We start from the raw sequence: 16,392 nt of genomic DNA, 5'->3' as shown, positions 1-16,392 counted from the left end.
GTGATGTAACTAATACAAAAGATTTAGTACTCCAATAAATTATTGTGGATGTGCTACACCGAGACGTGTATTAAATTAATTAAATATTGTTTATTTAACAAAATCTAGAAGGATCAAAAGTAAGACTTCAGACTTATTTTGTTTTGACAAGCTGAGAATATAGTCTAGGAGGCTGGTTTACTTTTAACACACTTCTAGAAAAGATGAGAATTTAAAGTCTATACCAAGACAGTCTTCTTTCTTATTTAGTATTCCTGCCTTAGAAAAAAATGAGTGCAACTCTTTAGATTGGTAATATATTAAGATTGGACATAGCACTTTATACTTTATAGGGGAATTTATACCCCTGAATTTACATTTCTATGTAATTTTCCAAGTAGTTATTTTTAAGTGTGTGCCTGGGGTGGAGACAGATATTTCTTCATTAACTTTAACACTGTAATATGGAAAGGGAAATAAAGAAAACAGTAGAAGAACGATAACAACAACAACAGAAAAAGGAACATGTACAGAGCAGTATTTACTTGTGTTAACTATTTGCTCTGCAATAGATGGGATAGAATTTCCAATATATAAAGCTACTGATGCATGGAAATGTCTACAGCAGTATTCAAGGCTGTGTATTTATTTTGGACTTTGCTATCACTTTCTCTATTTTACCAGTTGGGTTTCTAGTAACTGGGTTATTGGGAAAATTTGGTATGGAAGACAGCTGTTAACCTGCATGAATGCATTTTTAGAAATCTTTATATATAAATTAGACACACCAGTTTTTCATTTAAACTAGCTGGATGTTGAGGGAAAAGTTAAAACAGTTTGTAACTCTCAAGCTGCTAAGCATGGATGTAAAGCATGAGTATTGAAACACAGAGTAATAACTCAAGAAAAGGATAGAAAGTTGATATCAAAAGTATTAAACAGATTTTCAAACTACTACTACAAGTATCATTTACCTAGGGACAATCAGGAAAATTAATCTGAATTAAATTTTAAACTGGATTAATTAAACTACATTAAATCCCTGTGTAAGTATTCTTCCTCAGAATTAAAATTACTTTTATTTAATAATATTTGGAAGTGAATTAAAGTAAATCAAATTAAGGTCTCTTTAATATTGCTCGAGAACATCCATTCTATAACTTCAAAGCAATAAAGGTACCTATTAAAATGCAGACCTTTTGTTGTTTTGGATTGCTTTTCCTGATCAGATCAATGTGGATAAGCCACCGTGCTACAATTTTTAGCACATTTTACAATGTTTTAGATTCTGACTTTATTTCATTTACGTAATTAAAATCTGTACTTCTATTAAGCTTTTCCCCGTATTACCTGAATTGAGAGATCTAACATTAAAAAAAAACCCAAAACCAAAAAATATCCTCCATTTTTCCCTTATTTTCTCTTTAAGATTTAATTTTTAGCAGATTTTTGATCAGCTAATTTAGCTTTCAAAAATATTTATTTCTTATTCTCAGAGCCAATATCTTTCTGAGGCAAGCAGCTAGAAAAATATTAGTGCAATGGAAGTTTTTGTTTCCAGTAATGTGTTTTAGATTCATCAGCATTTGTGAAGCCACCAAAGGCTGGGGCCATTTGTATTCCATATTTAGAGATGAATTTCCACATTTTGCCATGTAGCCTCTTTATATGCTTTCTACAGCATAAAATGAAAAGATGGTTTGTTATTAATAAGTCTGTTTCCCAGTGGTGGCAGGCCTGCAAAGGAGCAGCAAGGTAGCATGTTTACATATTTATAGGACATTTGCTTACTATTTTTTCTGAATGATGAATTTGCTTGTAGACCCCAAACATTGTCTGAATGCAATAACAGAATGGCAAAAATATAGTCTCATTGGTTCAATGCCAAATGGATTTGCCAGTGAGATTTTGTGGTAGTCATAGATAAAGGCTCATTTTGATTAAGAGCCCAATTTTAAAAGCAAAAGAAGCAAAGCCTACAGTATTTAATTTTAATTTTTTTTACTTCATGATTGATAGTGGAAGATAGAACCAGAGGGCCTCTTGTCCTAACTATGGAGTAGTGGTGATGAGAGAGAGAGACAGATATGTTTCACAGAGCGTGCAGCTGTCTGTACTTCAGGTGCTCTGCTTTGCATCCATCGTTGGCACAAGAGTGAGAGGAACATGGAATAAGCTTGCACTTCTGGAAACGTAATTCTTGTTCTTCAAAAATGTCACATTAGTGCTCTGGCATCATTTTGACCTGATCATTAATGGATTATCTGACCAAAACCATAAATTAAATAAGAACAGAAGCAGACAAAGCCAATCATAGATGCAATTGTTACTTCTCTGAGGTTCCTTTTTTTCCAATAGTGAATCAGTTCAGTTCTGACTTACCACTGGTTTTGTTTTCCTTTTATTGCTGCAGTTTATTATGCTGACATACATCTTTATGTTGGCCTGGCTTGGAGTTACAGCTTTCACTTCTCTGCCTGTTTACATGTACTTTAATCTGTGGACCATTTGCCGAAACGCCACCGTAGTGGATGGAGCTAATCTCTGCTTGGATCTTCGCCAGTATGGTACGTAAATCAAAAGCGCTAAATGAAAGTAAGATTTCACAAAAGAAAGCATTCCACTGCTTTGCTTCCATGTAACTGAAATGAACTGTTCAGTGTTTCTGAAGTAATCGTTAAGTGTCTCTCTCTGCCCTTTTACCCACTAGTCTAGGCAGTGTATAAAAGATAAACCCCAGAGTAATGAAAATTTGGCATGGGCTTTGGCTTAGTCTCTTCAGAAATTGCTGTAACTTGTCTAAAATGCTTAATTAGTCATCTATCTGGAAAATGACTTTTAATTTTGTGGTAGGACACTGACTTGGAGATGTGAGATCCTAGAGTATCAGCTGTCTCTGCTGATTCATTGCTTTCAAAACCTTGATGAGGACCAACAATACTGATAGTAACACTCTTAGAAAGTGGTGGAAAGAGAGATAGAGAGGGAATGGGGCTAAAGCCTGAATGGTGGAAGTTAGAATAATGTGGGGATATGCACCTATGTGTGTTTTGAGAGGATGTGAAATTTAGGTAGAAAGGAATTTGTGATCTTAAAATACCTGAAAATTCTTGTGTTGGTGATGGTAATTCAATTCCTTCCTTCTACAAGATTGGTTTGACTCTACATGTTATGGTCTTAGTAATTTCTCAACCCACAGAGCTTTGGATAATCATACTCTCAACAGACAGTTTCTTATCTTTCTTTTGTTTCCTTGGCCTGAAATAAAACCACAGTATATTTTTAATTGTTATGTGTAAATATAAAAGATGCTGCATTTCTTGGCAAAGAAATGTTTTCAATAATAGTAAACATTTCAATTAACCTGAAATAAAATATTTGACATTTTTCTTTCATGAGAGGGAAGGAAAGTTGGGGTTTTTTATTGTCTTTTATTTCCCCCTACACAGCATGGCAGGTGAGTTTAAAAAGCAATTATCTGCATAGATCCCATCAAGTGTATTAATTTTTTTTCTATAACCTTTTATTTTGTTATTTTATCCATGTCTTTTTTATTAATTCTATTTAGAATGTTCATAGAACACTAACATATACAGTGTGTATTCTGTGAATGTACCTGTTTCCTGTAGATTCAGCTCAAAATTGATTAATGTTAGGAAAGAATCATTTTTCATGGTAACTGAGTTAATTGCAGTTTTTTCTTCAAGCTAGTCTTTCATTTAGTATCTGGACATTAGCTGAAGGAAGCAAGGTAGCAGATTCTACTTATTATTGCTGAAAAGAGAAACAATAAAGTATAAGTTTGTGTAATGCTTTTTTATAACTTGTGGAAGAAGCTTTATACTAGATTATATACAGCACATTTTTCCACATGAGGGTAGAGAAGGTTTATGAACATTTTAAGTATATAAACTGGTTACAAATAATTTCTGTTTTTTTTTTTTTTTTAACCATTGTGCTGATCAAAATAGGGAATAAAGATATTTTCAAAAATGGCAGAAAAAATGTTACCTACATGTTTCTTACTAGGGCTTTTACAAAATAGATATTGTGTTGTGTGCTGGCTGAAATAGAATAGAATCCTAGAAAGGATTGTGTTGGAAGGCACCTTAAAGACAAGTTCCAACTCCTTGCAACGGGGCTGGGAGACATTAATCTAGATCAGGTTGCTCAGGACCTGTCCTTCAACACTTCCAGGGATGGCTGCTATAAGGTCTCTCCAAAACCTTCTCTTCTCTAGGCTGTGCAATCCCAACTGCCTCAGCTTGTCTTCACAGGAGAGTTGCTCCAGACTCCTGATTGTCAACAAAACCCAGATATCATTGTTAAAATAGGTTCTTAGCTTTTCTCATATAAAGGAAGTTGATCTGTACCAGGAATTCCAAATAATGTGAATATTTATTCTTCTCTAGGTATTGTAACTATTGGAGAGGAAAAGAAGGTTTGCACCTCATCAGAAAGTTTCATCAAGATGTGTGACTCTAATGAGGTAAATAAATATCATAGCATTTTTGACAAATCCATAATATATGTTGTAGTAGGAAGTAGCTGATATATGTTTTCTTAATGTTAACAGTCTAATTCTACCTATGGTGATGAATTAAATCCCAGTGAAAAATACAGTCAAGCAAGTAGTTTTTCTAGTCTTGTACCAAATTTAGTCAATGCAATTTCTCCAACCATTTGTTTTCTAAATATACTTGTGGTTTGTTCATTTGGGTTTTTTAATAATTCCAATATCTTTTTCTTTGTTACTGAGATGTTTTTGAAAGCAGCATTAGCCCCTGCTGCACAATGGATAGGTCCATACAATGCATCACTGATTGAAGGGCTCATGACTACTGTTGTGACAGGAGAGTAAAGATTTCAAATGGATTTGGCCAAACCTTGTTGAGCATTAGGATAGTAGGTCTTAGTACATTTATCTTTGTAGTTTTTCCTTTGGGCAAATGCCACCTGTTTCAGTGCAGCTGAAGGTTCTGGTTTTGTTTTGAAATGATAAAGGATGAAGACAGGACAAACAAAATTACATCTGCCTAAAAAAAAGAGAGGCTAAAATGTTGATCCCTCTGAAGCCAGAAGGATCAATACTTCCTAAGTGTTTTACTGGGTCTTACTGTTGTTGAATCAATCTTAGAAGGCAGGTACACAATCCTCCCTATACCAAAACCATCTAAGAAAATTCAGCTTTTGAGATGCAGTTGACTCTCTGTGGCTGCTGCGTAAACCAGCTCACTGAAATTAAAAGCAAATGTAATAATTTGGTTTGGGGGGAGGTGAGGTGAGGATGGTGGTTAATTTGAATTATGTAAGTAACCTGGTTTATATTATATCACTATGAAGAAATTTGAGAGGAAAGTGGATCAATATAGGAGGATGGAAAGCTACAGTTAATGAAGGGAAAATGGGGTTTCTTAGGCTGTCTCTGCCACTGGAGAAGCCACCACAAACATAATTCTTGTAAACTAGTATTGTAGTATTGTAGCATAAAAAACCCCAAACAAAACCCTCAAAATGTGCTGGATTGTTTATTTTAAATAATTAATTTTCTTAATATTTTTATTATATAAGTGCTGTATATTTAAATAGAATTATGCTTTTTCCCCGACATTGTAACAAAACAAGCACAAGCACAATGACATGTATTGATATCAATCTCTTGGAAAAATATTCCTATTCACTACTTTTGTGGAAGAGTGGCACCAGGAAGTTAATTATTTTTTCTATGTTAGTCTGAATTTTTGTTCATTTTCTATTTGCTGTACAACCATGAAAGTCCTTCTCTTTGCCTCCCTTTGCAGCTAAACATGACATTCCATTTGTTCATTGTGGCACTTGCTGGAGCTGGAGCAGCAGTCATTGCTATGGTAAGCTATCCAACACTCTACACTCATCTGAATTGCTGATACCTTCTGGTTCTGACTTAGGATCATCTGTTCAATTTCCATACTATCACTTAAAGCTATTATTAAATTATTAAATTATAGTTCTGTAATCCAATACTCTCCCTTTTTCCTCCTTTTTTTTTAATATATTGATGAATTCCCTTTAAAGTAGAATATCATGATTACTTTTTGAGTTCAAAAAACACCTTTAAGTACATGCTAAGGATTTTTACTGTTCTCTTGCTGCATTCAGATGAGTGTCTGAATTCACATGTCTGTGTTGTAACCATAGTATTATACTTTTATGATCTCTGCCTTTCTGGGTATTCATAGGCTTGCCATGCTGCTATTTTAGGAGCAGAATCTTTTTGTCAGTTCTGTGCATATATATGAATGTGTTGACTTTTCTGTCAGGACTAATTTTTTCTGCTCCTTTATAATGAAGATTGCTTTAAATTTTGACATTTTGTCAATGAGAAGGTTCCACTGAGAAAAAAGTATGTGAGCTAGTGCCCTGCTCTTCTGTCTTTTGTCTGCTGCATTTGCTTAAGCATAAAGATATTTTTAGACTCACAATTCTCTGCTGGTGTAGGTTTGCATTATGCACGCTGAAATGGGAAATGAAAAGTGACTGTTACTTGGTTCTGATACATTCATTAGTGTTAGTGGTGGTGATTCCTATATACTGCTTATACTAATAATTTTTTATGGATCATAGGGACATGATTTATTTTTATGCTTATAATTACATTCATAAAAAAGTACAATAAAAATGTTCAATTAAGTTAGTACTCCTCTTACATCAATGTTTTTTTTGTTTTTTCTTCCATTTTTTCATTATTACATGACATCCTGCAAACAGCAAAGATAGCTAAATGGAAAATATATATTTTCAATGTAGTTTTTTGTTTCAAGGCCACAAATAATAAGTGCTATAGTAGAATACAATTCATAATAATAATTTAGTTGTTTTTTCAAACTGAAATTTTTCTGCGTATAGTTCCAAAAAAGGTGACCATATAGCAATTATGATAATACATCATTAGTGTTAGGAAACGAAATCTAAAAGATCATTAGTTTTCTACTGTATGATTATTTTGAAGTATATTCAGTAGATATTTTGTTGAGATGAAAATTCTGCATTTCAAATGATTTGAAATTCAAACAATTTGCTATTTGAATCCAAACAGCCACCAAAGGATATTCAATGAAAAATAACAATCTTCAGTGAAAACAAATTAAGTACATTGTGCCACATAGTTTAAAAACATAATACTTTCAATGAAGTTTTTAAAAAGAAGCTCAGTATATCAAAGATACCATAGATGCATTACACCAGGCACAAATACCCTTTGAATTCACTTTGATGGTGCACATTTATTCACATATTTTTAAATGATTAGCCATATCCAAGTGTGATTTCTGTTGAATTCTGTAACTGCAAGAGCAGACATGATAACACTGTTCCAACAAAATTATAAATTGATATTCTAATTGCTAGTAAATTGCATACTGTTCCAGTGCTGGTAGATGTGTGTTTCATTAAATGTTTGCAACAGTTTGGTATGTTGCTTCAAGTTTGTAACTATACTGTTTGTTTTTAACCTACCATTCCAATTTGTTAGGTACCTGCTAAAGACTAGCACATTCCACTCTTTGACAATGTAATTTCTAAAACCAGCATACCAGACCACATCTGTAGGTTGTGGTCACACTTGACACAGTACCCCAAACACAAGGGATAGGACATGAGAGAAAATTCAGAATTTTGTAGTTGGACATGCAGATATTAAAAGGTTCTCCTTTAAGGGTAGTTTACATTCCCAAGGTAAAAGTAATTTAAGGGAGGAAAAATTAATTTGGGGTCCTAACTATCTCATCCAGGATGAAGAAGAAATCTTTTTTTCTCCAGATCTTATACTCAAATTAGTAGACAGAGATAATGCATCAGCAGAGAGAAACAGTGTGCAGAAGTCATTTCAGTCATTGGAGAACCAGTGCTCTTCACTGCATGTGCTGCTTCAAGAATAATTACAAATATGAAATGATGACATTTGTCTTTGTGTATATCCAGAACATGTTTGTGAAATTCAACAGTAAAATTAGATTAAAATACCAGTCTTTTACAAAAGAAAAAGCTTATTAATATAATGCACTCTTAAAAGATTTCTTGCAAACAATTATTTTAAAACAGAATAGTCCATCTGACTAAAGTGGTAAGTATACTGTATTTATGGCCAGCCAGTAACAGTAGTGCAACATCAGTGCTAAATGACAGAATTGGTAAAATCTGTTTCCTGAAATGACATTTTAAGTTATAACATCAATATACTCCACTATATCCTCACTTCTGGACTTGTAAACATTTGCAAGTGCCAGACTATTTAATTTCTGAAGATTTCTTAAACTCTCTAATGTCAATATGATTCTACAAAATTCACAAAAGAATCAGCTTATTCATAATTGTCAAGTCCATCTGTACTCAGGATACTTTTCATAAAACTGTATTTGAATAAGATATTTTTTAAAAAGTAGTCATTTCTTACAAAGCCACTGAAAAACTTGTTAAAACTTGCAAAACCATTTGATCAAAATCACAATTTCCTCATATCTCTTGGTCTCAGATTTGTTTATGAATGTTAGAATTTTTTCACAATTCACTAGATACCTCTTTAGTCTGCAAAGGAGAATGTTAGTTTTGGGGTTCAAAAGGAGAATTATCCTATGTATTAGGACTGATATATAGAAAACCTCATCTATTTTACAGTATATGTCAGGGCAAGTTTCATTTTGCAGCAAAGAACACTGTAGAAGAGTTTATTTTGAAAATTTATCATTCTTATGTCAATGCAAGATGGGAGAAAAAAAGAACCAAAACCAAAACCTGATAGAATTATTTATGTTGTAAATGCTTTTTGAGAGTCTTTATCATGGAAAAAATAGCCAGGCTTTTGAATCATATTTAATTTGTACTATAGATGATTCTGAGCAGTACTACTGTTCTTTCTTATGTCTGAATGGCTAACAAATGCATATGGAGTAGATTATTACAATAATACTTATAAATTTTACTGTTGTCAGTGTTGTGTTAGACAGAAACAGAAGACTTGAAGTGGTTTAAATGTAAGCTCTAGCATTCAACATTTGATTGTAAAGTCAGTATACATTCTACCTGTGATGTTTCCCCAAAAACACTGTAGAAAAACTTAAGTTACCATGTGAGCTAGTAACTCTTTTGCCTTAAATGCTGCAGAAATTATGTCCTGTTAGGTGGAGATGCAATCAGTTCTCCTGAAATAGGAACCAGGGAAGCGTAAAGTGGTCTATTCTTCTCCCCAGCATCATTGTGCTCTTCTGCCGGATGTGAGATGCATGTAAAGGGAGGAATTAAAGTTATTTAAACTTGGGTCCTGGAGAAGTAGTGATATGTCCTGCATGGAAAAATAAAACAACCAAAAAAAACCCCACCCCAAATAGCCAATCCCACAATTTCTAAACACTGAAGCATACTTTCACCTTATGAAGAAATCTAAGCAGGAATAGGTATGGAAAGACCCTGCACTGCCTTGCATATGTCTGTAATTGAAACCTCCTGAGGCAGACTGTGGAAGCTGCCTGGCTTCAATTTAAATAAACCTTCACGAGGGCCCCACTGGCTTCAGGCTATTCAGGTCATGGAATTGTGAAATGCAATTAGACAGCCACTTAGAAATGACCTCCTTAGTGTGGCAATGTTATCTAGGAACTTAGTGTAAAAATAAAAAACAAAGGTGATATTACTCTTCAATGTATATGTCATTATAAACGTGGACATACATTTGAGGTTATATAAGTTAAAGTATGTGTTTCCTGGCAAGTCTTCCTGGCAAGTCTTCCTACTTATACTGAATATGAACTCCAAGTGTTTTCAATAGTTGTTACAGTAGTTTGATTCAGTTACTTCACAAGGAAGGGATGGGCACAGAATGGGTGTTTAATGAAGGTCAGACTATTACCAATATGCCATCAAAATAGTCTCTTTTTTAACAAAGAAAAATGCTGTGTGAAATTGCAAGACATTAAGTTAATTTTTTTTTTTTACTGGGTCATTACTAAATATTTTGTGAGGGTAAGAAAAAGTGCCTACATCATCTCATTTTTATCAAAGATTATTCAGCTGCAAGGAATTCTGGCAAATATGTTTTAAAAGGTCATGAAGATGTGAGCACAATGCTCAGATAGCCCCCACTTTCAGGATTCTCATGTCTGCAATCTGTCTGAGGTTCAGACTGTATTTTTAACTGAAATTTCAGACTCAATGAACCAGTATTCATGTTTTCAATGGGTGCAAATTGCAGTTGAGATGACAAAACTTTTAGGATTACCAGCCTGTTTATTTTGATTTTTCTCAATAGTTTTACTGTGGAGAATTTAAGGTGTTTCATTCAGTACAAGGGGGATCCAGGATTAGGGTCTTTTATTTGATCTACAAATGCCTGATCCAGAAACTACCCAAGCGGAAAGCTTTTGGAAGAGCTGAGTTAGGATAGGTGTTTCTTTTTCCTGTGTACTGAATTATGACTAGAGAGTGTCCCAGAGTGACACACAACATGCTGCCATCTCCAACATCTATACTCACGGATTGCTTTGCTAGTATTGTTCTCTAGATATCAAGAAAATCCTAAAGATGTGTAGAAATACTCTCTAGTTTTTTTCCCTAGAGGACAGAGTCTCCGAAAAACTCCTTTCTACTTTATGTCTCCTCAAGTCAGACAGTATTCTTCAAATAAGGATTAATTGGAAACTTGACATAAAACATGAGGTTAAAAAAGGTAGCAAAACTATCTGGTCTTTTTAAGGGCTTTAGAATGCTTTCCTTGATCTTAATTATCCAGATTAAGAAATGTGGTTTTGCCTGTAGTAATCAGCAACAGTTGCCAACAAACAATCCTGACAAAAAAATGTCCAAATATTCCAAAAGAAAAAAAAAAATTAGAATGGATCTGTTCATTTAGTATGAATCTAAGATACTCATATCTACAACAGTACAACATGAACAAGAGAACTTGCATAATCTCAAGGTGGTTTTTTTATTATTTATTGTATTATTATTCTATTTTCCATGAACTGAATCCCAGTATAATTTCTTGATTTCTTAGAGAGGGGTGAAATATTTTGTATTTCACAAAATTGTCCATTGCTTCTGAGGAAAAGGATTAACATAAATTAAAGAGATGCTCTCATCAGAAAGTGTCTGAAATCCTGCTAGGGAAGTAATAAATGTCTAGAGAGTCCCAGCATAAACTAGTTGAATATCCTTGTGGAACACTTTTATTTTCTGACTGAATACAGAGTAAACAGGGCATCCAATTTTTTTCCCACTATGTTTTGTCACATTTTGCCTAACTAAACTTATTTTTCCCTTATTGACAATTTTCCCCAGACTGGCAAGTTAAATAAAGCTAGAATTGTAATTGAAAGAAGTCATGGCTAAATGGAAAGAAAATGCTAACTTTAACAAAAATTAAGAAGCAAAACTTTCTGTAATTGTATTAGATATATGCAATCATAATATGTGTCTCTGGCATATTTCGATCTTAAGAACTTCTTTAACAAAAACTTCTTCAGTGGGGAAAAGTGTACAATAAATACATAACCAGAAGGCATTTTTACATGTACATTTGCAGACTAGCTGAAAAATAATGCAGGGATGATTTGGAATTTGGATTTTTCAGGTTTTAGTTGTTTTTTTTTTGTTTTTTTGTTTTTTTTTTTTAATATCTATTGCTACCAACTACTAGTTATAGTGACAGCAACAACTGTGAGATGAGTAATCTGAAAATTAATGAAGCCTGAATTTGCCATCAGGGTTCTATACTACTTCTTGACACAAGAATGCCTAGCTCCTACTGATGAGAACCCAGTCCCTGTCCTACAGCCTCCAAGTTTACATGTGCTCTATTCTGACTACTTCTATTGTTTAACACTGTGTTACCTCTCTTTCAGGTTCATTATCTCATGGTCTTGTCTGCCAACTGGGCCTATGTGAAAGATGCTTGCAGAATGCAAAAATATGAGGATATTAAATCAAAGGAAGAACAAGAGCTGCATGATATTCATTCTACTCGCTCTAAAGAGAGGCTCAATGCTTATACATAAAAGAAACCTTGTCTTACTTCCTAACACGTGAATGCTTTGTTGTTTAACTAAAGGCCATCCTACCATTTTAAAAACAATTGAAAGTGCTTCTCACAAAAGATAGTTTGGGTGACTTACATATCACCTACATACAATTCTTGGTTGTCTAGCACTTGGTTTCTTAATTAGTTCTTACTTTGTGTGACCATTCTATACCACAAAGCTCCTAAATAGCCTTTCCTGAATCCCTTTAGGCTAATTAGTTCTGATAGGTCAAGGATACTAAACTATTGTCAAATACAACTACGTGTTTGATTTTTTTAATCACTTTGTATGTGTTATGCATAACACCTTTTGCATTGTTTCTTATATGTTTTTGGAAAAAAAAGTAGCTTTTTATACTTTTTAGTTTTGAGTTCAGTAACTACTTTAACTACAGGTATACTTCAAAGGGACCATTGTACATGATGTACAATATATAAAGAAAACATTCTGATGACTTTCCTTTATATATGGAAAACCTGCCAGAGGGACCCTGATCAACTTGAATGAAGGTCCTAAGAACGTTTTAAACAATCAAAGGTGCAATTTCTAAATTTGTAATAGTGGGTAAAAAAATAAAAAAAAAAGTGAAAAAAGAAAAAAAAAGAAAAAAAGAAAAAAGTGCTTCTTATCTTTGTTAACATTGTATTATTGATGTTTTTAAAGAATATTCTCTTGTTTCAAGTTCCATGGGTGATAATTCCTGTTTGTATTGTGAGCATGCAGTCCGTGGTGCTAACAATGCATGGCCACTTGCCTTTTGAAGGAATTCAATACCACGGCTACCTGTTAACGAGTTATGGTATATAGACAACTGTTAATTAAGTGATATAGTTATTCATAGTTTTCTACAGAATAATCTCTCTTTAATTCAATGATGGTTATGCTAAATTGGAGCTGTCCATGTGATGATGTAAGAAATTACTGCTTAGCTACATTTATGAAAGTAATATATCAAAAATGCAGTGACCATAGGAGTCAGATGTCTTTTTACCTGCTTTAAAAATTTAAATGGATTGCACCTGTCTGAACTGTAAAAGATATATTAAAGGAGACTTCCATAAATGTTATAGCTTGGCTTCTAGCTTTCCTACACATAATGGTTTACCTGTATTACGTTGAAGTAAGGTGAAAGACCACTACAGAGCTTATTATTTCAAAGTGTAGTAATATATTTGAACTTTTATTTTGATATGAAAATGTTATCAGAATGATAGGTCATCCTAATTTGAAATAATTATCTGTATCAAAAACAGAACAAAAAACCCTATTTAAGAAAAGTTGGTATTATTGGACCAAATTTGCTGGATTTTTTTTTTTTTTATTTTGCCTATTTCTAATGCTACAAGAATGCTGTAAAGTGTCTTTTAAAGTGATGTAGCCTGACAAGACATTTTTGTCAGTGTTAAAAATCTTAGGTAGTTTTGTGCACTTATTGGACCATTGTGAATTCTCTCTCAGTGTAAGTGCATTTCTAATAAAACTTCTTGAGTAAAACTCTTCTTTGTACTATTACTAGTCATGCATCATCAGTAATTTTTAACAATTCTTGTAGTAAGTAGAAGGTAATACTATAGTTACTTGTGGCATGATAATGCATTAAGTAGTATTAGTTGGTTGAGTTCTTTTTCTTTTTCTTTTCTTTTGCTTGTTTTGGGGCTTTTTTGTTGTGTTTTTGATTTGGGGTTTTGGTTTTGGTTTGGATTTTTTTTTTACACTTAAGCTGTCCTACGGGGTCAAAAGTTTTCTGATAATGTGCAGTACCGGTATTACAGTTCTGCAAAAAGTATTAGGAACCTCTTTTTGGATTCTATATTGTAGTGTTTCAGTTTTGTGTCTTAAAATGTTTGTGCTGATTTTTAAAACTATGTCTTTTAAACTCATGTAATGATGTTAATGCTTTTGGCTCTTCTCTGGTATTAGAGTTTGTATTTTCACAAAGAATGCTTTGTAGCAGGCATTACAATTAATCTGTTTTGTACATAAATGTGCCAACAGCTTGATGGTGGCGTTTTTGAAATGTAGAACAAAGTGCTTGCAAAATGTAATAAACACACTTGTGTACTTTGTGTTCTTGTTAATTCTTTGTGTAGCTTTTCTTTGCCTATACTGGACAGGTCACTGTAACCAGAAATGGAAGAAGCTTGTTTCTCCTACAGACCTTGCTATTGCACAGATTGCTTTGAATGTGTCTACTAATCAGCATTTAGTGTCAGAAATCATATATCTTAAGACTAAGACAGTAAAATATTTTCTAAGAGCAGAGTTTCATAGTCTAGGAAGTGCCAGGTAGCAGGAGCCATACTTGCTATATTTTTAACGTATCAGTCAAAAGAAAAATGGGAAAGATTCCCATTACTACAGTGTCATTTGGAAGAGCTCAGCAGAAACTGATCTGACAGCAGTTCGAATATTGCTGAGGATACTGATTTCTGGATGGTACAGTAGCTAATACTTTGAAGCCTCAAAAATAGCACTACATTACTTACATGCATGTAAAGTAATTTTAATGGTTAAGAGAGATCTATAGCTGTGCCAGCTAACCTGATACCACTAAGGAAAATTATTTAAAATACAGTTTCACACTGTGTTTGTTTCTCGGTTAATTAGCTGTTATGGAGATTTTTGTGTGCTCTCAGTGAGAATATGTGCCCATAATCGCAAATCATTTTTCAGAAGCAGCATAAGCCAGGGAGTAGAGGAGCTTCCCACAGCACAGCACATCAGTCATAAGTGATTCACTTCAAAGTCTGAGCATATTTGGTTTATTCCAGAGACTTTTCTCTTTGTTGACAGCCTAAGCTGATTTCTCCTGAGGTAGGCTGCATGGATCTTGACTTCTATAAACTCTTCTGTGCTTAATCTAAACTTGTGTCTATTGTGCTTTTAAGAAACAAGAATGAACATTTTAGGTTCATCTGTTTGGTGCAGGTTTTTGCTGGACAAAAGGCTGCAGTTAAATGAAAATGTATAGTTTAAGAGGATTCCAGCCCTAGATGCTTAATTTTGCATGTTCATCATAGTTTACTATGCCCCATAAATACTATTAATAGCATGTTACAAAACAGATTAAAAAAATTATTTGAGGCAGACATCCTTCCCAGTCCCTGTCTCCCACTCACATCACCCCCTTTTCTTTTGCACGAGATCATTTTATCCCTCAGCAGGACTGTTTCCCTCAGCAGCAGTTTTTCTGCTTTGAGCATGAGCAGATAAAACATTGAATCAGCATGATTTGGACAATGTACAGCAGTGCATGGCAGATGTGGGGCTCAGTGTTTACCACCTTGGTAGAGAGAATGGCAATTTTTAAACCAATGCACCATACAGTTAGGTGATGTAGTTAAAAACAGGAGACACTGAAATTATATGCCTATTTAATATTTTAAAATAGTTAATTATATTTTTTCACACAGGACCAAAAGTAAGAGCATTTCAATTACAACTGGAAATATATATATATATAAATAAATTTAAAATAATGTATGCAGTAGCAGGTATATATAGTCCTTTTAGTCCTACATTAATGCAATTATTTAAATTGTAATATGTATGCATTGATTTTAAGTATTTATTGAACATTACCATGATTGCAACTCACTTTCAGTTGATGTAGTATATTTTAGGACAGAATATATTTGTACTGTACTTCCTATAATAGTGAAAGGCAACAGTTTATAGAGTCTTTTCCATCATTAAGATTCATTGCATTTTTTAAATTTTCACTTCTGGGTTACCAGAAGCATTTTATGTAGCTGATTTTCTGAAGAGCACGGCTTAGTTTATAAACCATAAAGGATCAGACTATAGTAAATTTCATCTCAGTAGGAAAGGGGGTGTTTATACAAGCTCTCTCTTAAAAAATCCCAACATCTAATTTTCACTGGATTGCACAGAAACCCCACATATATTGTTAAGCAACAAGCCAATTTATGTCTCACATTTCATCACTGCCTTCATTTTGGGTAGATATAAATTGGGAAGAACAAGTCCAAAGCACACAGAGCCTTTAATGGCTCTTTCTGTCCCACGTGAAAACTTCTAACTTGTATTTTCTATAAGGGAGGAACTGCAGCAGTTTCTGAATTTTGTGATTTTCAACTATAATTTCTTGTTCTTTCAGGTGTCTGCAGAAGATCCCAACACATCACAGAGTTACTTCTGTGTTTAACAGCTTTAGCATTGATGGAGACAGGTAAGTGTTTCTGCTGGCACACCAACAGGGATGATGACTAGAGGAGAAGTGGATCATCTTTGGCTTGTAGTAGTCTGAGCCAGATTTGCAGCTACTCTGCAGGGAGAAATTTATCCTGCAAAAAAGGTTCTGCCCACAAGCTGCTGTGGACTCTTTCCTTCCCTGTGTAAAGTG

The 16,392-nt window shown here is 33.8% G+C and overlaps 1 protein-coding gene across 1 annotated transcript in view; it reads left to right on the top strand.

The window, feature by feature from the left end:
• Positions 1–14,104, top strand: part of GPM6A (glycoprotein M6A) — a 120,997-nt gene extending 106,893 nt beyond the window's left edge. Inside the window, exons 4-7 of the mRNA XM_053976512.1 lie at positions 2,393–2,546; positions 4,392–4,468; positions 5,781–5,846; positions 11,850–14,104. Of these exons, the coding sequence (XP_053832487.1) occupies positions 2,393–2,546; positions 4,392–4,468; positions 5,781–5,846; positions 11,850–12,002 (450 nt within the window). The 3' untranslated portion in view covers positions 12,003–14,104. The remainder of the gene's footprint in view (positions 1–2,392; positions 2,547–4,391; positions 4,469–5,780; positions 5,847–11,849) is intronic.
• The last annotated feature ends 2,288 nt before the right edge of the window (positions 14,105–16,392 follow it).

Source organism: Vidua macroura, chromosome 4 (assembly GCF_024509145.1).
Source record: "Vidua macroura isolate BioBank_ID:100142 chromosome 4, ASM2450914v1, whole genome shotgun sequence".
Classification (NCBI taxonomy): Eukaryota; Metazoa; Chordata; class Aves; order Passeriformes; family Viduidae; genus Vidua; species Vidua macroura.
Note: the sequence above shows the minus strand (reverse complement) of the source record. Positions and strands in the feature narration are given on the sequence as shown.